The sequence below is a fragment of the Leptosomus discolor genome, chromosome 4 (assembly GCF_034619465.1).
Source record: "Leptosomus discolor isolate bLepDis1 chromosome 4, bLepDis1.hap2, whole genome shotgun sequence".
Classification (NCBI taxonomy): domain Eukaryota; kingdom Metazoa; phylum Chordata; class Aves; order Leptosomiformes; family Leptosomidae; genus Leptosomus; species Leptosomus discolor.
Window position 1 is genome coordinate 56,384,662 of NC_141394.1, and position 20,933 is coordinate 56,405,594.

Below are 20,933 nucleotides of genomic sequence, written 5' to 3' on the forward strand. Positions count from 1 at the left end.
CCTGGATTTAGTCATGCTAGGTTGGTATTTTGACATGCTAGTTTCCAACTATTCCATGCAAGTGCTCTCACAGGAGCCATGTTTCATGTTTGCTCCTTCATCAAGCAACTGGAAAGTATGGAATTCCCACAGAATGAAGGTGCACTTGCCATGTGATGGATTTGGGCTCAATTGGGTGTAAACATGTGATTGGATGTGCACCTGTGGCTTGGCTGAAAACCTGGTCATCTTGAAGATGTGCCTGTATCCAGTTGTCTTACAGGGATATATGTTTATGGAGCTGTGTGCTGGAGGTCGTGCATAGCCAGTTGTGTGATGGTTGATACTCTAAGGAGAGGTAATGATAAGAATAAGAAATGACATGCTGAGTCTGCCACGTGTGCCCATGTGGTTCCTTGGGTCAAGGAGTATTGTGTGAACATTTATTCAGGGGTCCCAGTCTGTTAGGCTGCCCTTCCTCAGAAGAATCTTCTTGAGGTATATACTGAAGTTTTAATAGAAGTGTGTTGGATGTGTGCCTTTCATTGGGGGAGTTGGATGGAAGGAGATAAAGAAATTACAGTGGATGAATGTAGTAGTGGGAAATCTCTGAATTCTGAGTGGGAAATGGCATGAAATTACAAATTTCTGCTGAGTCTTTGCACAGTGTGTGGAGACTTGACCTTGCAAGGTAGTGCCTGAAATATATGTTCTGGATATAATGGGTAAGAGGCTATGTAGTGAGCAGTAGACTGTAAGATGACTTGGATTTTGCATAACCTGTTTGCAAGGATTTGTAGAACGTGCTAGAAATAAGCTTGAAGTTTTCATCCACAGCCTTAATTATTCTTGACATGCATATACCTTATGATGAATTCAGTTGCATTCTAATATTTTTTCCATGTATCTTTCTCATCTGGCATACAGAATGAACAGTGCATATTTAACAGCAGCTCTACACACAGAGATTATTGTTACTGTTTTAAAACTTTTTGGTGATTGATTTATGCTATACATGTGTTTACTTTACAAGCTCCAGACTGAATAGACTACTTAGGCCTGTTGGTCATCGTTGTAATGGCTGAGTGATTGACAAAACATCAGTGAGAATTCTTGAGGGAGAAGAATACATTGGTATCCCCTTTTACAGTGAAAGTTATAATGCAGGTTGGTACAAAATTCCTCATAGCTTATAGAAGAATATGTGCAAAGCTCAGCTTTCACTGACTAGTGGAGCCAGGTGCTAAGAATGTGTGTAAGTCTAATAATACCATTTCAAGTTAAGCCCACATAAAATGAAAAAGACACTGATGTCACTTCTCTAGGAATAATCTGGCTAGCGTCATGCGGTAGACTTGTAGCAGGTGAAGGAATGGTATCCCATTAACCAATAAATGCTTAGTGGTCTTGCTTTCTGAGGATCACCTCCTCCCAGCTAAAGATTGGTTCGTCTCAATGAGCAAGAAATCGAGCAAAGGTGTCAGTGGAGCTGCATGGATGAACAAAGAGCCCCTGGCAAAACTCAAATGTAAAAAGGGTACATACAAGAGCTGGAAGTCAGGACAGGGGACTAGAAAGGAATATAGAAGGATGGGGTTAGCAAAGCCAAAGCTTACCTGGGGTTTAATCTAGTGAGGGACCTCTAAAAGCCCTTCAGATGTAACATCAGGAAGGAGGTGATTGGAAAATGTGGGCCTACTGCTGAATAGGGCAGGGAACCTGGAGACAAAGGACACAAAAGAAGATGCAGTACTTAGAGCTTTCTCCACTTTTTGGTCTTTACTGATAAGGTCAGCCTTCAGGAACCACAGGTTCCTGATAACAGTGAGAAAGTCTGGAGCAAGACTTAACTCGATGGAGGAGGACCAGGTTAGGCAACACTTAAACATAAAACTGGGAATATGTGAGTCCGTGGGATCTGATCAGATGTATTCATGAGTGCAGAGGTGGCTGGCAGGTCTCACTGTTAGGCCACTCTCAGTTCTCTTTGAAAGGTTGTGGTGGTCTGGGGGGGCTCCTGAGGACTCGAAGAATATAATTGATCTCACTGCAGGGTAACTTACACTGATTTTCTGTGTTTGCTTAGTTTTAGTTGTGACAGTGAATTTTATATGAGTATTTCTCAATACAGGTGATTTATGCAAACAAATAGAATTAGTCATTTTGATTTAAGGTAGCTGTACTAGACCCATGCTTTTTGTATTTAATCTCATTGTTCAGACATCCTCTTGGTAAACTGTGAAAATTTAACCATTAAACTCAGTGGCAGAAAACCAAAGTTTTTATCAGAAATTTACCTGTTTGTGTTCTTCTGCAAACTCCTAATTGTAACACTACTGTAGGGTGTGTGCATGTGTGTAACACTAGTTTAAAAGAAGCATAAAGGGGAAAGTATGTGATGTGTATATTGGGCAGATATAGTGCAGGAAAATAGATTAAGTAGTATGAAATGAATTGTATATAGCTTATAGTAAATGTCCCTTTGAATATTTGACTTTCCTGTAAATTCAGCCATAACCAATGTTAAACTTTACATGCAAAACTTGAAACTGGTCTGCTGAATGACCTCTGTACAGTATAGAGACATTCTGAGTTTGTAATGCTTATTTGTCAGATAACTACTTTTTTCATTACACGCTGCCCAGAATTACTGGTATTACTGACACATTGTTATAGAATCACAGAACAGTTTCGGTTGGAAGAGACCTTCAACATTATTGAGTCCGACCTTTGTCCTAGCTCTAGCAACACCACCAAACCGTGTCCCTAAGTACACCTACCTGTCTCTTAAACACCTCCAGGGATGGTGACTCCACCACTTCCCTGGGCAGGCTGTTCCAATGCCTGACAACCCTTTCAGTAAAGAAATTCTTCCTAATATCCAGCCTGAACCTCCCCTAGTGCAGCTTAAGACCATTTCCCCTTGTTCTATCATTTGTTACTAGGGAGAAGAGACCAACCCCCACCTCACTACAACCTCCTTTCAGGTAGTTGCAGAGAGCGATAAGGTCTCCTCTCGGCCTCCTCTTCTCCAGGCTAAACACCCCCAGCTCTCTCAACTGTTCCTCACAAGACCTGTTCTCCAGGCCCTTTAACAGCTTCATTGCCCTTCTCTGGACACGCCCCAGCACCTCAATGTCCTTCTTGTAGTGAGGGGCCCAAAACTGCACACAGTATTGGAGGTGCGGCCTCACCAAAGCTGAGTACAGGGGCACGATCACTTCCCTACTCCTGCTGGCCACACTATTTCTGATACAGGCCAGGATGCTGTTGGCCTCCTTGGCCACCTGGGCACACTGCTGGCTCATGTTCAGCCGGCTGTCAGTCAGCACTCCCAGGTCCCTCTCTGCCTGGCAGCTCTCCAGCCACTCCTCCCCAAGCCTGTAGTGCTGCTGGGGGTTGTTGTGGCCCAAGTGCAGGACCCGGCACTTGAACTTCTTACTTTTTCTTGTTCTTCTCACTTTTTTCTTATGTTAGTGTTCGTATATTTGTCTTGGTGTCTTTCTTTTGAAATATTTATCTGAGTACCAGAAGTAATTTCCAGAATTTTGCAGTTTTTTAACTCAAGATTGCTCAGCTGGGAGAGATGAAGAAATTAATTTTTTGTGTATGTGCTTACTTTCTGGTTTCAAATGCATCAAGAAACCATAGCTCATATTGCCATTAAGTGGCACAAGCTATTTAAGTGTACTCATTTATTCAGCAGATTTTTACAGTTTACTGTTTATTGTCATATATACAAAACATATTGACTATATACCTTTTATGCTCGTATCTAATTAAAATGATTTAAAAGGCTGAAAATTTTTGGTTTTAAATGAACGTTACTTGTTATTGTGAGAAATACAAATGCCTTGAGTTCACATTCACAGTAGAGGTCCTTTTTTGTCACGAATCTTGTGTGTATAAACCTTGAATCTTGTGTATATAAATCTATTTATATAGAAAATCATGCTGTGTTTGTACAGGCTATGAAAAGACGGATGATGTTTCAGAGAAAACTTCTCTAGCTGATCAAGAGGAACTGAGAACTATATTCATCAATCAGCCCCAGCTAACCAAATTCTGCAATAATCATGTCAGGTATTAACTAGTGTATTTTGTTAATACATATTGAATTTCAGAATGTTGCATGTTGCATAGCAAAAATGAAGGAGAGACTCTGTTTATTCCATTTCTGCCGCTTCCTCTGACCACTAGTTACAGTCTCAGACTCTGGAGGAGGGAATGGAGAAGACTAACAAGAGCAGCAGAGCTGTTTCATTTACGAACCTGACCTTCTGAATTTTTAAGAGTGGGGTGAGAAAGATCTGGATGGGAAAGGGTTGCCTTTACAGCTGCACCGTCAGCATATCCCTTGAGTGTGGATTTGTTCTTCAGCTCTCAGTTCAGTTGAAGTTCAGTTCATCTTTCGTCTTTGAACGTATTTCTGATCACTGGATGCCAAAGTAGATGTGAAACTTCTCTTCAGCATGGCGTTGTTTGTGCTTTGGAAACTGTCTTTTTTAGTCAACCAGCTACAAAGATCCTGTAATAGCTTATGAAACTAGTTTTGAATTTCGAGTTCGGGCTTTAGGGCTCTCACGACTTATGATGTGGGGGGGGGGTTGTTAGTTTTTATTGAATTTTAAGTAATGCACTGAATACTCATAAAAGTATATTTAGATTTGAAAACATCCTCGGTTCTGTTGTTAAAATTCAAAATAAATAAATGGCAAAGATTGCTGTCCCAAGTAGGTGTGTTTGTCTGCACTTTGATATGTGCAGAAATTTTATAGACATTCAGAATAACATGGTGGGATTTTTTCATCCACTTGAGATACTTTATAATGTTTTTTGTTTGTGTACACAACTTGCCTTTTCTGTCTTTCACTTTGTTTCTTGACAGTGCTGAGCTTTTTGCAGGATATATTCATTCCATCTTTAAATTGACTGGTTTATGCAAAGTTAAACTAAATATTACTAACTTTAAAAGGAGTTAAAATATTCTTCCGAATCTTTAGCTTCTAAGTTTTGGGCATGATTATTTTCACTGTTGCTGTTTTAGGACCTTAGATGGTAGCAAGTCTGTTCTTAAACAAATTTAAAGCTGACAAAGAGCTGAGAGTTGAAACATTTCATGATGATGGCTTAGTAGAGATCATTACACTGGGATAAACTATATTCTGTTCTTCCAGCCTAGCAAAATTACACTTAATATCCAATATTTATCAGTTTAAAAAAACCCCAAACGTTCCATTCAGTGAAGGGTATAATTTTTTTATCTTTTAATAGAATTTTATAATTTTAATCATTTCTTAAATGCACCATTTAAATTCAGTTGATCCTGTTTCTGTGTTTTTTGCAGTGAATTATGCAAACTCATATCCAGCGCAGAAGCTCCACAGCTCTTCAGTCCTGATTTAGCACCCTCTTTGTTACACTTGTTGTATCTCTTTCCCCAAGAATTTTGTCTAAGCTGGAGCTGTTGTGCTCTTACCTGCTCCCTCAGCGGTGATGCCACTGCCTGGCTGCTACCTTCTCTTTATTTTTTTTCATCTCCTCAGTCCCTGTAGCTGAGTGGCAGTAGGGCTTGACTGCTTCCCACAGAGCAGGCAGAGGTGGCAATGGGGCTTCTTGCCTCAACATGGAAGCTCACAACAGTTTCTGTGGGTGGCAGGCACTTCCCTGGGTTAGCCGGTTCATGGATGCCTGCAGGACTGTCTCTGTAGAGGTCTTGCAGTTTCTCTTTTAGCCAAAACAAATCTGTTTGCTAGCACAGAAATCACAAAGGGTTCTGTTTTAATTGAAAGCTTGTGTGACTGCGAGGGAAGGAATACATTTGAAAAATTTTTCATACTGTAATAATAGTGTGTGTTTTTGTCTCTTTCTCTCAGCACTGCAAAGTACAACATAATCACGTTCCTGCCAAGGTTCCTTTATTCCCAGTTCAGAAGAGCTGCTAATGCATTTTTTCTTTTTATTGCATTACTTCAGGTAAGAGCAATAATAAGATGCTAATGTTTGAAACTTGAGAGAGCATTTATACCATAGACAGTGTTTTGCAGAGATACTGAGGTTGGTGTGCTGTTCTTTCTGAGCTTGTTAGCCTTGCAGAATAACTGAATTGTGTAAATGTACCTTTAATAAATGTTTGGTTGTGTGGGGTTTTTTACTGCTTGGAGATAGCACAGCACATAGTTTTTTCTGAAAACAGGTGAAGTGTAGCTGAAGTACTATCAGGTGAAAAAGACTGTTGTGACAGGAAAATCCCATTTAAAAATACATGGCATGACCAGAAAAATGTTACTAGGGGTTGGCATTTCTCATACTGGAGGGCACTGCCTAAAAACCTGAACTTTATTAACTTTAATCCTATAGCATGTTTTGAGGAGTAGGAATTGCATTTGAGGAGAAGTGACTATTTCTTTTTGGAGTGTAGCTGATAAGGATTGAAGCTGAGCCTAGATGAAGAAAAACAGCAGGGGAGTCCAATGCTATAGCAGCTGTTTCCTGTATCCCAGCTGGTTAACTGTGCTGGTTAGGAAGAAAGCAAACAGTCCTTTCTATACCACTGCTGTAGCTTCATTCAGTGTGATTGTAAAGGACTTAAAGTAAAGACCAGTTCACTGAGACTTCTTTGAAGTACATAACATTTTGCAGATAGATCTGAATATTTTAGTTTTGCAGTAGTTCAAGTTGATGAAGCAGATAGTGGTTTTTTGTATACCATTCTATGGATGGAATAACTGATGATGAATGAAAATGGAACTGTGGGCAGGTGCAGTGATCGTTATCATTGGGTAGTTCTGTATTCATAATCATATTTGATAAAAACACATTTTCTGCATAATTTCTAGTGCATGTTTTAGAATGCATTGATTTGTCTGTTGTAGAGATCATTATGTTAGGAATTGACGTACCAAACAAAAATTACTAAAATAATGGCACATATACTACCACGTGTGTTTTTTGCTCTCTCACTTCAGATATTTCAGCAACTGATAGTTGATTTCTTTGTACTTATTCATGTTTCTTTGCTGCTACTATAAGTGCTTGGAGCAGTTTCTTAGGATGTATCTGCACAGATAGCTTACACTGTTTTCTAGGGGTAAAAAAGCTGAAGTTCAGAGTTTCATTAGGTTGTCCACCTGCAAACCTGTGGCTTCTAAATAACAGCCTTTTGACCCCATTTGGCATCTTGGGCTAATCCACTGGTCTAGCAGCATTTCTTGTACCACTGTGTGCGTCAAGCTAGTGACACAGAATGTGAGGTTTCAGAAGGTGTTTGAGGCTTGGCATAACTGGGTGAGAGGCTGGGAGGTAGGTGTTTGAGGTGGAGGAAGTGGACTGTTAGGAAGTGGAATGTTAGGACTTACAAGTCCACCATCTCCTATCAGGCTATCAGTGAGACCACAGTGGCAGGAGTAAGAAATACAGGATAATGGAACCGGGGTACAGGCTGGTGCCCCTTTTGCTTTCATATTTTGCCTGGAAAATAATGTGTAATTGGAATGGGGAAGTTTGAGCATACATGTAGGAAGGAATGAAAGGGTGGGAATTGCTGGAGAAGTGATAGATCCTTTTCCGTTGTAGCCAAAACAGATACTTGCCCCACAGTAACTTTCTGCCTGGTTTCTACGTAATGCTTGAAAAATGTGGTCTAGAGTAACCTGGAGAATAGATCTGTATTGATCTTACTCCAAGAGACATGGCATGTAATGTGTACATCTAACATCCTGTTTTCTTTCAGGTGCACAGTGTGGTGGTACAGAAAGAAATGTATATAATTTGTCAATAACATTGGCTGTATTTCAGAATGTTTTATGATAAATTGAGGGTGTCTGGTAACCACATTGAGGCACCACCTATTATTGTACTCTTTTCTCATTGTCGTCATATGGGCTGCATTGCTTTTTATAAGTCCATTAAGGCAGCAATCCTCTCACCTATCAATGTTGTCATTACAACTCTACAAAGATAATTATGGATAATCATCCATGTATATCACATAAGTAGCTGCACCTTCACAGCATTTACGTTACATACACATTTCCTTGCATCATGTGTGCCCATACCTGCTCAGCAAAAATGGGTTTCTTATAATAGTCCGGCAGAAAGCAGCTATTTGAAATTTGTCAATTAGTAACTAGTATGATACAAAATATTTCTTAGAGATTAAAACTGTAAGGAAGTAAAAATACTTCGGACTTGTGTCCACTTTAACAAAAATCTAAACTGGAAAAAATAATTTTATTTTATAAATATGTATTTTAATTTAATTTGAAACACAGAAAAGCAAGGTGAATGTTCTCCAGACGCTGAAACCTCTGGAAGTAACTCCACTGAATACTATGCTATTTAAAATACAAATATTGTTTCACTGTATCAGCCTCTTTTGAAATGAAGACAATAACCCTCTCTTGGAAGTAGTCAGCACCATGTCAAAAAAATTAATCCAGTTGCCTGGTCTATATTTGCCTAGAAAGTACTACTTCTTGTATTAAAAAATATGTTTCAATCAGCAATGCAAACAAATGTTTTCCTCTCTCTTTTTTTTTTTTTTAATAGCAAATACCAGATGTATCACCAACAGGCCGTTATACAACATTGGTCCCTCTCTTATTTATTCTAGCTGTAGCTGCAGTGAAGGAGATAATAGAGGATATTGTAAGTATTTGATAGCAATATTTTGTAAATAGCTTTCAAACTTTTCATAGTTTATATTACAAAAAATGTGTTGAATAATTGTGTGTTTAACTATTCTTACCTTCTTGGTGCTTTTGAAAGCTTCTAAAGCTACTTCAGAAGATGAACTCTTTAGAGTTATGATTTGAAACTGTGTTTACTGTATGTACAAGTGACAATAACATGGTAAAACGGTGACTGTTGTCTTTATTATATAGATTGCTTCTAGTCAAACACTTTTCATTAATGAAGTACAGCATATTCTTGAAGTGTGAACTGGAACCAAAGACTCAACAGAACCCAGTCAAGTCCAGGATATTGCCAATTTTCTCAAAAAAGGGCTTGTTAAAAGAAGACTGGAAGCTTCTGAATTCATCTTGGGTGGAATCTATTTTAAAACCAAATAACCTTTAAATATTTGGTTAGAAAAATATTTTTTTTTCTTCCTGCAGGAGCAGAGTCCTTTACTCCCACTAATTATACTTGTGAGCTGGATTTAAGTTCAATCTGTGAATGAGATACTAGACTAACATTTTATAGAAAAATTGTGAGAACTTCTGGCTTTAGTCCAGTCCATGAAGAAGGTAGGATTAAAAAAAAAAAAAAATCTTCCCAGGATCCTTTTTATTTTTATATCTTTATTTGAGGTGCCTTTAAGAAAATAGATAAGCCCTCAGGAATTCACAGTTGAGGATCTAGGAAGCTGCATAGTCTCAAGCATCTTCACTTGTGCTATATACCTGAAACTGGATGGATTTTTGTTTGACGACTGAGTAATTCCTGGACCTTTCTAAAAAGCGTCTTTTAACTTGTACTGGAATTATAAAGTGACACTTTTAGTTTGTTTAGAATAGTAGTCTTATTTGGTTTAATACATTTTAAAGGAACGAGTACAGGTCACTAATGTGACATTTTAGAAGTTTTAAAAAGGGATTTTCCCCAGTTGTCAAATCCTGGTCCAAATCCAGGTCCATGCATTTGGTGCATCTCTTTATTTCTAAAGTTGTGTGCATAAAGTCTTTGGTTTCACTGTTGTGAGTTTGCATGGGTTTGTAGACAGCAAGGGGAACAGGTCTCTCAGTTTTTCCAGTTGTTCCAGCCCAGTGCACTTTGCTGTTAGTCTTTCATGTCTTGGTGCCAAGGGTGATCTGCTGATGCCTGATGCTCAGGAACAGAAGTGGAACGCTTGTCCTTGTTAGGTGGGTGCCCCCACCTATGCCAAGCTTTCCTTGGCTCTCTCCAGTCAATGTGATAGTAGTTGTTTTGCTTTTTTCTTGCATTGAATGAGAGCTTTAAAAGAGCTGGAATATTGTCATGATTTTGAAGTGTCCATTCCAACTTCTCTTTTGTGGGTAGGGAAAGGAATTTCAGGCACTGTTTCACTTCATACAGAAGATGTTGAGGTTTTCTGAGTAACTTCCTGCCTGCTCATTGCTGAAAACATATTTAAGAACCTGTCTCTCTAATATGCATAACATAGTTGAGTCTTTTAGTTGGTGACTTTTGTGTCTAAGGAGTTAGTCTGGGTGATGTACCAAATCACTGCTAAGAATTTCTTCATCCTCTCTTGTTCTTTTTTAGTTCTGCAGATACGTTCTGTGGAGGACAAGAAGCTAGATACAACACAATATGGCAGAGTGCAACTCTTTGTCCACTAGGAGTAGTGTTCCCGTTTTCTTATATTTGGGGCTGGTTTCTTGATTTTTGGAAAGGATTGCAGGTAGTATAGTATTTCCCTGCACACAAATAGCTCCTGGGAGCATCAGATTTATTGTATTTGAGTAGAATTGCAATGTATGTGCAGAAACATGATCAAGAGGAAGAGCAGTGAGCTGCAAAGCTCTGAAATGGAGGGTGGCTGGGCACATGCTTTCCTGGTGATACAGTCAACTCAATACTCTCCTTAGTTACCTCTGTGGATGGTAGGCAAGTTATATTGTCCCCATGGGTTGTATGAAGCTCCTGGGCCACAGAGTTGAGTGGTCCTGCAAGAGAAAATGATGTTTCCATTAAGTGTTTTTGTTCTGTTTTGCTGCCCAATAGTCATCTTCTCCTTAAGTGTCTTTGTTGCTTTCTCTTTATATAAACAAAATCAATTCATGTTCTTTCAGATATTTTTAACCATTCTGCTGTTAATGCTTACAGACTTACACCATCTGTCAGTGTCTAGGCAAATATAAAACTGAGGCCGCTGCTACTGTACAAAGTGTCCTTTTTAAAATTATCTCATCCACTCGTTTTTCTTTGATGTCATTTGTTTCTACCACTTGCTCTTTGCAAGTTGAAGTGTACAGTTTGCTGTAAGGGGGAAGACAAGGAACAAGTTTAGAATTTTTTGCATATTAAAAGCAAAACCATAAAGTTCCTATTACCAATGCTACAGAGGTACCTAAAGGCAAATCAAATAGTATTTTTCTTTCTGTTCAGTTTACATTACCTCAGCATGTAGTTAATTCTGCTCTACTTATTTGAAACTTAATGAGAATGAAGGAGCTGATTGGGAGAATTTAGCTGTTAATTTAAAAGCTCTGTATGTGTGTGGTAACTTCCTTAATTTCTCACTTACACAGCTGATTTTACAGACTATAGTCCAAGCAAAACAATTTGCTTTCTTTTTGTAGTCAAACAGGTATGAAATTTAATGTTGTCTGTTGGTTATATGATGCAGGAATATTTGGCTGACTCTGACAGCTGTACTCTTTTTCCTGTGAAAACTGGCTGCTTGATGCATAGTAAAATACTCAGTGTGTTTTCCCTTAACATTTTCATTATGTCTTAGTTTCTTGACACAGTGAGATATATAAGATCTCCAGGAATGGTTATCTTCATCTAATACTAAAGCAAGATTAATTGACTTGTGAATGGGAACCTTGTATATCAATATCAATAAATACACTTATAAAAATAATACTTTCATCTCAAGAACTAAATGCTTCCATTTCTGGAGCGAAGTCCCAAGAGGCAGAAGATGTTAGCAGAAGACATTATTTATGGACAGCACGTGTTTTCCATATATGCTTCAGAAGTGCTAGCAAAATTTGTGATGTGCAGTGCTGGGTTATCAGCTGTTTCCGGTGATTTTCATCCAGCATAGCTCAGAAAGCAACTGACAAACTGTTATTTTTCAAGCTGGAGGAGACTGTTCCCTGTGGGCAAATAAACACCTGCTTTGATCAAGTTGTTTTTCCTTCCCCGTGGATCAAATCTGTGGAATCAGCCATCTTTTTGAAAAGAGAATCTGGATAATCTGTGAACATCTAGTAAAAAAAAAAAAAAAAACCAACTGACAAAACTTAGTCTTTGCAAAGTGATAGGGTGGCCTTTTAAGAGCTGCTAGCTCAGAGGCATACCAGCATGGCTTACTTTTCCTCCAGTTTACAAGACTGATTCTGATTGTATTTCAAAGGCATGAATTCTGTAGCTCTATTCAAAGAGCTTAGCTAAACTAGTTAATTTATTTAAATTAGTTTTCCAAATCATGTTCTTGCTCAGGAAGAACTAAATTCATTACTCTTAAATACTGCGTTTAAATTAGTAGTCTCCTAACCTTTTTGTAACTGAGTTTGATTATACCTTGAAAATGCTGGTGGTTAGTAGCTGCATCTAAAGATTTCTGTCAAAGGTTTCTCACAGCTGTATTAAAACTGAGAGACATCATGGCTTGTTTAGGGTAGAAGGTGGGGGGTTTTGTGTATTTTTGTTTGTCTGTTTGTCTTTTGGTTTTTACTGTTGCTGAAGTCTGCACGCACTTGTGTGGAAGTGAAGCCAAGTGTTTACACAGTCATTGCTTGACTTCAGATCTGTACCAGACACTTGTATGAAGAATGGTTCCATGATCTTTGCTCTGGTAGAATCATTTCCCAGTTGCAGGAAAGGACAAAGTTATGGTACGCAATTAGACCACTTCCTTATATAAGGAATTTGTATAGATAGCGATTGCCCACATGAGAGCCATTTTAGTACAACATGATTAGCCTGGAACTGCGTATGACTTTCCTGATGATCATAATTATGCAAGTAATCCATAGTCTCATTTAAAATGGTTTTTAAATAGGTTTATTGAATTGGTGAGTGGGAGGGGGTAATACATGTAGTTTTTATCTTACATGTGAAAGCTCTGTCATGTCAACAGAAGTCTAACCACTGTGCATTTTTAATTTAGAAAAGGCATAAAGCTGATAATGCGGTGAACAAGAAACAAACTCAAGGTAGGAAATTTTTTAAAGCCTGTTAATTGTGGTTGGGTGGGGTGGTTTTTTGAATTTTTTGCAGATGGTAGCAATGTAATCTAAACTTCTGACAGGTAACTGAGTGGGAAATTGCTTATGCAGATTACTTCAAAATTTGGAATCTAAACAGTTGAAATAACAATTTGCAGTCACCATTAGCCCCACAACATGGAATATGTTCTAGATTAAGTTTTTGAGGTTCCTAAGAAACTTTAAAATTTACTCATGTAACACAGGTGGTGCTGTAGCTGTTGAAAGGTCATAACCACCACTATATTTAGTGGGCCTAAATTATGATGAAAAGGCTATGCACTTCTAAGTACACAAATCATAATTTTATTGAACCAGCAAATCTTGAATAGTTTGATTTTGGAAAACTAGAATTGGAAGGAAGAGTCATAAAATGGAATTTTCTATGCTGCTTCAAAACTGTGGATAAAGATGAATGAAGCTTTTTGCTTTTGTGGTGTTTTGGTTTTTTTTTAATATGAAATCAATTTAATGGTTTGATTTGTGATAATGAGATATTTAGCCAGAGTACCCAAAATAAAACTTCGGAATGTCATGTAAAATATTTTAGTAAAAAAAGAAGTAGTATTAAATCAGAGGATTATTTTAGCTCAGAAAGTGAGGGAGATGTTAGCTAATATGTCAGGTAGGAAGTCAGAGTTTAATTTCCTGCTTTACTGCTCTTTAACTTCTGATGCTACCTGTTTTGAGGTAGGTCTGTCTATCAAGAGCTGATCCTGTTTTTATAAACAGGAGGAGCAATGAATGTCACGTGAATTTGATTGTAGAAAGTATGAGAAATACTACAAAGAGGAGAATCTTGCATGGAATCTTATTAAAATAGATTGAAAAAAAACCCTTAACTTTTTTAGGGAGGTATGTATTCATTGACTAAAGATAATCAAAATTTTTGGCACTGCTAACCACTGGAAATGTTTCTAATTTAAAAACTTAAATTTTAAAGCCTACCTAAATTGTACATAAATCTTAAAGTTTACTGTAAAATTTTTATGGGGTATGGGGAGAAGATAACTTATGAAACTACTGAGCATGTAGTTTATGGGAGGTACGGAGAGATTAGGACAGGGAGACAAATCTATTGACTGAAAGCGCTGGGAATAGAAATTTCCAGAGAACAGGCCTGGAGAAAGAGGTAACCTCTTATTTATACATAAAAAACAGAGGAGAGCTTAATGTAGACGTCTAAAATTCTGTCATCAAGCATTCATAGCTTTTGAGATTGCAACCAACAAGTTTTAGGTGGCAGTGAATCTTGAAGTGTCTTTTCAATTGTTTGTTATGTTTTCTGGTTTTTATATTTTTTTGTCCAGAGTGTACAAAGTTTTAAATTAATAAAAGATTTGGTTTATTGTCTTTCCCGCCTCTTGCTTATGTCTCATTAGGCTCTTTGGTGACTGTTTCTAAAATTCTTAAGCGCTCCATGCGTGCAAAAGAGAATCTTGGAAGTTGGAATCATAATGAGTGTGCATAAAATATTGCTGGCACTGAGAAAGAAGTTTCTTAAGCTAATGCAGGATGCACATAAGTACAACATCGATCCTAGTGTACTGTCAAAGCAGTATTGTCAAATATAGCCTATTGTCAAAGTAGTAACTAAAAGGTTAATCAGTATGGTACTCTCTCTTACTTTGTTTTTATGTATTCAGCAGTTCTATAACCCTGAAACATAGTGATGTGCACAGTGCATTATATATCCAGCTCCACCTTTGGTTATCTTTTAAACATGCAAAACTGTTCATGAATTTACATGTGCATGTATAGATTCAGTATATGGGTTTCCCTTCATCTGTCCGTCCCATTTTCAGTTAACCTTAAGTAATTAACTTCCTAAATTTCCATTACTATTTAAAAAAACATTTACAGAGGATTTCAATTTATCAAGCTGCATTAGGGATGGTTTTTGTTACCTCAGGCTGCATACATATACAGGAGGACACAGACAGTCTGACATGACAAAATGTGCATTTTTACAGTGTGGTGAAGTAGTCTTCTGCAGGGCAGATGGAGCATGATTTTGAAAGCTAGTTGTTAGAGACAGCCAAAGAATGGGAGGTACAAATGTGAAAGCCAGGCAGAAGACTTTATGGCACAAGTTCTCTAACTGTTATATAAAAGGTGCATAGCAACACCTTTTTTGTTCTCATAAGAAAATGGATTTAATTGAATGTCAAGGTATGTTAATTGTGCTTAAAAGCTTATTGGATCAAGCTAAGGTTAGAGTAGTCTTGAGATTTCAGGTGTCTCGTCATGTTTTCATGAGTCTGACTTTAACCAGCTAAACCTGCAGGAAACAAATCCGGAAAGAAAAGGTCAAAGTTTCCTTCCATTTAGTGGACTAAACTGGCTTATGAAATGGTACATCAAACAGCAGAGGCAACACACACCTTTGAATGGGGTGAGGGTAGAACAGGACCTTCCCTTTGCAGTGGCAATGCTATGTTAGGTTAGCCAGCACTTCTTAAGAAGCCCCTGGCCACCTCTGCAGGTCTGAAATGTAAATAAGCTGCCAGAACTCCACTGTCAGTTACTCTACTGTAGCTATTTGTGAAACTTAGTCATCTGGATTGATGTGAGGTGTATTTTTAATTCTCATCAGTTCTCTCATCTGGTTGATACCATGGCCCTGCAAACAGTACTGCTGACACGAGGGGATGGAAGTAGGTAGTTGGTGGCACAATTATTGAATTTCTTGGGTTCCTTAGGACAGTATTACCACCAGTCCTCACTCTGGATCTGTAGTTTTCCTAGTGAAGGGAAATGGTTTGTCAGAATAGATTTTTGTGTAATGATCCACTGATTGGCAAGACAGTCATTAAAATATCTTGCTTCCTGTCTGAGAGGGAGACTGTGCCATTTACTATTGCCCTGAGCATATCAGTACTAATAAATTTGGGGAAAAAAGGGTAAGAGGATTTATCTCTTCCTAAAGCTTTATTAAGCAGGTTAGACAATGACTTGAAGAAATCATTGAGGTATACAAGAGGGGTCAGTCTGGACGGAACCTCAAGGAAGGCTTAGATTGTAAAGGCCATATGTATTCCCAGATTTTGATCCACTTTTTTGAAATCAGCACATGCTTGCATAAGATTTGTATCCTGATCAGGTATTTAAATAAGCATTCTGACAGTTTGAAAGCTGGGAGACACAGTGAAAGAACAATCTCTTGGAGTGATTTGGGTATTAATACATGGCAATACGTTTTCATTTCATTTTAATTTTGCCCATCAATCTTCAATAGCTTTGTAACTGATGTTAATAAAAAAAGTCACTTTTATTATTCTCAGAGTCTTGGCAACTAACTGGTAAACAATGCATAGTTTTTGATTCATAGTAGCCATACTTAAAACTAGAATGGTGGAGCATGCTTGCAGTAGTAATTGCTACTGCCAGGGAAAATCCATACTAAATCTTAACACTAAGTGATATCGGTTGATTTGGGGGATTTCCAGTATATTTATGGAGGATATGACTTCAAGAACTGAAGTTCTCTGACATGACAATAACAGTAAGAACAGCTGAATCCTAAAAAGCCTGCTGGTGACTTTTTACGAATCTTTTTTTTACAAACCTCATTAATATTTGCACTGAGAAAAAATTCTTGAATTGATATACACACTCTCACTCCTCCGCGCCAATAATTCCATAACTTTCTGACTTTGGAACTTTTTATTCCAGTAACTAATTTATTTGAGAAAACATCACATTATCAACCAATCTATATCAGATTTATTTGATTCTCAAACCCTGTAAAATGTTCTGATTGACTTTGTCATAAGTTCCTGTGGTACAAAAACTGTTACACAGAATATGTGCTATATAATTGAAATGCTTGACCTGAATTTATAGAAACAAAGCATGTTCTAAAATACAGTGTAAATGAGCTGTGTCTGTACGGCTTTCCGTAAGGAATCTAACACATACGTGTATACCGCAGCTAGGTTTTACAACTTGAAAATTCTCTTCTTTTTTTCTTTTTTTTCAGTACTACGCAATGGTGCATGGGAGATTGTCCACTGGGAAAAGGTGCGTGTTTATGTTGGTGACTTTTAGAGTGTAATGCAGATTTAATATTTGCTTTATTTCTCAAAATAATTGTCATTGATTAAGAATTAACTGGTGTGATGGGAAATGTGTAATCTTTTGTATTTTATTTTTTGTTTGTTAATACTTGTCTCTTAGAACGTACTTTTAAGTCAAGTCAGTTTTCATGGCATGAGCCAGGCGAAACTGCCATTAAATAGTGGGCGTTAAGTTCAGTGAAAAATAGCTTGATTAATATGATTGACTCGGGAGTATTTGCATATGGCAAAATTACACAGTTCCTTAGTATTATTTGGTGTGCAAGGCAGAAACTTCTTTCTGGAAGATAGTTACTTTGTGGTTTTGCTGAACTTCTTTGGCTTAAACCACAAGAACTTTAACGACTGTTACGCAGTAGTTAGGAAGGGACTGTGAAAGGCAACTTTCAAGGACTAAGTGTTAGCTGTGTATCTAGTCCCTTGGTTTTATTGGTTTCCATACCTAAAATCTTGACCAAAATTTGACCCACAGTAATTTGGAGGCAAGGTTCAGATGAATTTGGCTTATACCTTTGGAGAAGCAAGAATGAGGTATATAGCGTGATGCAATAAAACTGTGATCTTAGAGGAGTTTTATTTCTTCTTTAACTCAACTTCAGTCTTCCAATAAATATTTTACAATAACTAGCGAAACTAAAGAACTGTGTAGGGAAGGTCAGCATTAGGCCTATGAAAGAATAGATTTCCAAAGAATTCCAGTGACCTTTGAGTACGTAATACCTACAGGCTTCTCTAAAGTGTGTGTTTCTAACAGTCTTCCTAGCAAATTCAGCAGGTAAATATTTACTGTGCTTAAAACAAAGGGATAACATATTTTGTTTGAGACCATTAACCAATTCCCAGTTTTCTTTCAGGTAGATGTTGGAGATATAGTTATAATAAAAGGCAAAGAGTATATACCTGCTGACACTGTACTGCTCTCATCAAGGTAGAGATGCCCACTGATGCTTATAGTGTAGAGGCTGGTTTCTCTACCCTGCATTTATTTAATTATTTATTTGTGATTGCTCCAAGGAAATAAGGAATAAACAAAAATGCTGCTGTTCTTAAGTGTAGTCTTTTGTTCATTTGGGCATTTATCACTTCAGGCAGTGGTTTTTTTTATCTGTGACAATTACGGTTTTAAAATTACACTGGCATTCAATTTACCCCTAAGAAAAACTTCATATGTTATTTCGTTGTTGGGTATAATACAAAAAAGACTGATTCTCTGTTTAAAAATTGGACCACAGCTGCCATATTTAAACAGGTTGGCTTTTTCATATGTACCTAACAAATTGCATCCTATAAATAAATTAAAATTGACATATTACAGGGAACAGAAATGGTTTTTAATGAATGTAGTCACCAGTTTGATAGTTGAATCAGGAAAAAAAAAATGAATGCGAGATGTGAGCCAACAAATTAGCACTGAGCTGAACATTCACTTTGTTCCTTAATACATATATAATGAGTAATTTCAGCACTGAAAGCAATACTTATGTTTAATGCTGTGACTCTTTACATGGACAATCAGAGGTTGTTTATCATCATTTCCTTGGACAGTTTTATTTAAGAAATCCACATACTATGTGGAAGATGCACATTTTTCAACATCTATTTGATCAGGTCAATAGACAACATATTCTAAGAACTTTTTAAATGAATATTATTTAAATATGGTCAGTCGTGTTTTGATTTATTACTATGTTTTTACAATACAATTTCCATAGGTTTTTCTGGCACAAGCAGAAGCATTATTGTAATGTGTATGATGATGCATTAGGTATAAACCCTCTATGATTCCACTGAAGTTAATGAATCCACTCATACATACAATTAATAAGGTTAGGATCTTACACGTTTCTGTGACGGACTGTGGTATAGACTAGTACGTTGTTTACAACTTTCATCATGTCTCAAAATTAAGTGTAGCTGTTTCGAAAACAGTTCTGTTAAATTGTTATCAAGTGTAAAGTTGTTGCCAGATAATACTGTAAATTTTCCCTGGAGTCTGTCTTCAGGAGTAATGTTTGTCATTACTTCAGATGTTTTTGTATTGAGTATCCTCTATAAACCTTTTACTTCTCCACTTCAAGAAGCATTTATAAATTTTATTGGTGCTTCTCCTCCAAGATCTTCATAGGCAATACACTATGCAGCAAGAACACTTGCTCTATTGGCCTGATAATAGCTCTGTCATGCTAACCCTAGTGTTTTGCAAGCAAAACAGATTACATTCTCTCAGAGCAGCATCTTTATAATGTTCCCAAGTAAGCTTCTAAGTTTGAGTCTTTGCTTAGGTGTCTTCACTGTTTCGCCCTTTTAGATTTGGAGGACACTCGTGTTGCAGCGTTCTCCGGTTGTAGTTTACACGAAGAAAAATACCGATTGCCTTCAAGGCCTTATTTCTGAGCCTTGACCCCTTGAAGGAATCCTACATCACATGTTGATAAATTGAAATAAAAGTTAGCTGCTACTGGACTTGTCAGGATTGTTACCTCTTTGTTTAACCTCACTTTATAGCCCTTGTCAGAACACACTGTCTTAACTGTGACCATTGCTCACCTTGAATTTTCCTAGCAGGTTTTCTTCTAAGATCCAGTTTGCAAGGGGAGCTCTTTGAATCAGGATGGCTTTTCTGGGCCCAGTTCGGGCATTTCTTCCAGCTAAAACTTCCTCCCTAGTTATATTACTAGCATGCTGTTGCAGCCCTCTTTCCAGGAGAGAATGCTGTGCTACTACGTTGCCTCTAATTCTGCCTGCATACCAGCATGTGCTCTCCTTCACCACCTCTCATCTCCACATGGTCATGCATTCTCCAGGAAGACAGTTTTGCTTTCCAGGTGTTTGTTGGTGCCCAATTACATTTTCATTTTTAATAGCAATGTGAGCCTGTGGGCCTGGTTTTAATTCAAACTAGTATATGGTTCTTTTTACCAGCGATAGATAGCAGTTTATGGAGAATAAGAGGATCTTAATTATTTTAGTAAACTCTGATCTCTTACAGTGGAAGGAAACAAAACCTATGAGATTTAATTCCTTTTGGTTCTTGCTAGTTCAGTGTACACTGAAATTTACAAAGCTGAAACAAAACACAGAATCATTTTCAGCATGTCTGCAGGGAAAGGCTCTTGTCACCTGGATTTTCAGAAAAGTTGGTGGAAAATACTTTCTTTTTAAATTAATGTATGGAGTGGCTAGAAGCTTTGTCAGTTGAGAAATAAGCATAACAGCTTTTTATTTTTAAGAACACATTGATATTGTACAGTAAAATTGGTGCCTTACAAGAAAAGATTCCACTGGAGTAATAATGAAAATAGTCTATTTCTTTTCTTCCTGACCTGATTAAAATAGATTTTGAAAAAATTGTCATCAGACATTTTAATTAACATGTATTGTTTGTATAATAATTTCAAACTCTGTCTTTTTGTCTTTGTCCATTTGTTTGGTTTTGTTTTGTTGTTTTGTTTTTTTTTTCCTGTCACTTATTTTTCTGTTCTAATCATTTTCAAACTGGGATGTGTAGGTGGCAGTAGGGGAAGTAGTGAAAGTGACCAATGGGGAACATCTCCCAGCTGATCTCATCAGTCTGTCATCAAGGTTAGAATAAACTAGTTGCACAGGATACGTGTATGTGGGTCCTCATATACCAAATACGAAGAACACTGCCATGCTGATAGTCTTAGCTCTGCTGTTCACCTTTCTTCACCAAAACCCAGACATTTATAAAATTAGAAAGGGTTTAGTTGATACAAGTACAGATAATTAAAGTGTAAATACACAGTAACACTCCAAAAAATGAAAATTTGTTTCAACCCTCTTTGGTTTTATACTGTCTGCATGAAATTCTATCAGACTAGTTGTCATTGAATAAACATACAGTAAAACACCAAGATAAATGTATGTTTTATTCCTTAGAGCAAATTAAGAAGAATATACATATTTATACCAACCCACTATTTTCAGC

The 20,933-nt window shown here is 37.3% G+C and overlaps 1 protein-coding gene across 1 annotated transcript in view; it reads left to right on the forward strand.

Annotated features, from left to right (window-relative positions):
- The first annotated feature begins 12,839 nt into the window (after positions 1-12,839).
- The window catches only part of ATP8A1 (ATPase phospholipid transporting 8A1), a 99,236-nt gene continuing 91,142 nt past the window's right edge, over positions 12,840-20,933 (forward strand). Inside the window, exons 1-2 of the mRNA XM_086464458.1 lie at positions 12,840-12,854; positions 16,888-16,928. Of these exons, the coding sequence (XP_086320584.1) occupies positions 16,897-16,928 (32 nt within the window). The 5' untranslated portion in view covers positions 12,840-12,854; positions 16,888-16,896. The remainder of the gene's footprint in view (positions 12,855-16,887; positions 16,929-20,933) is intronic.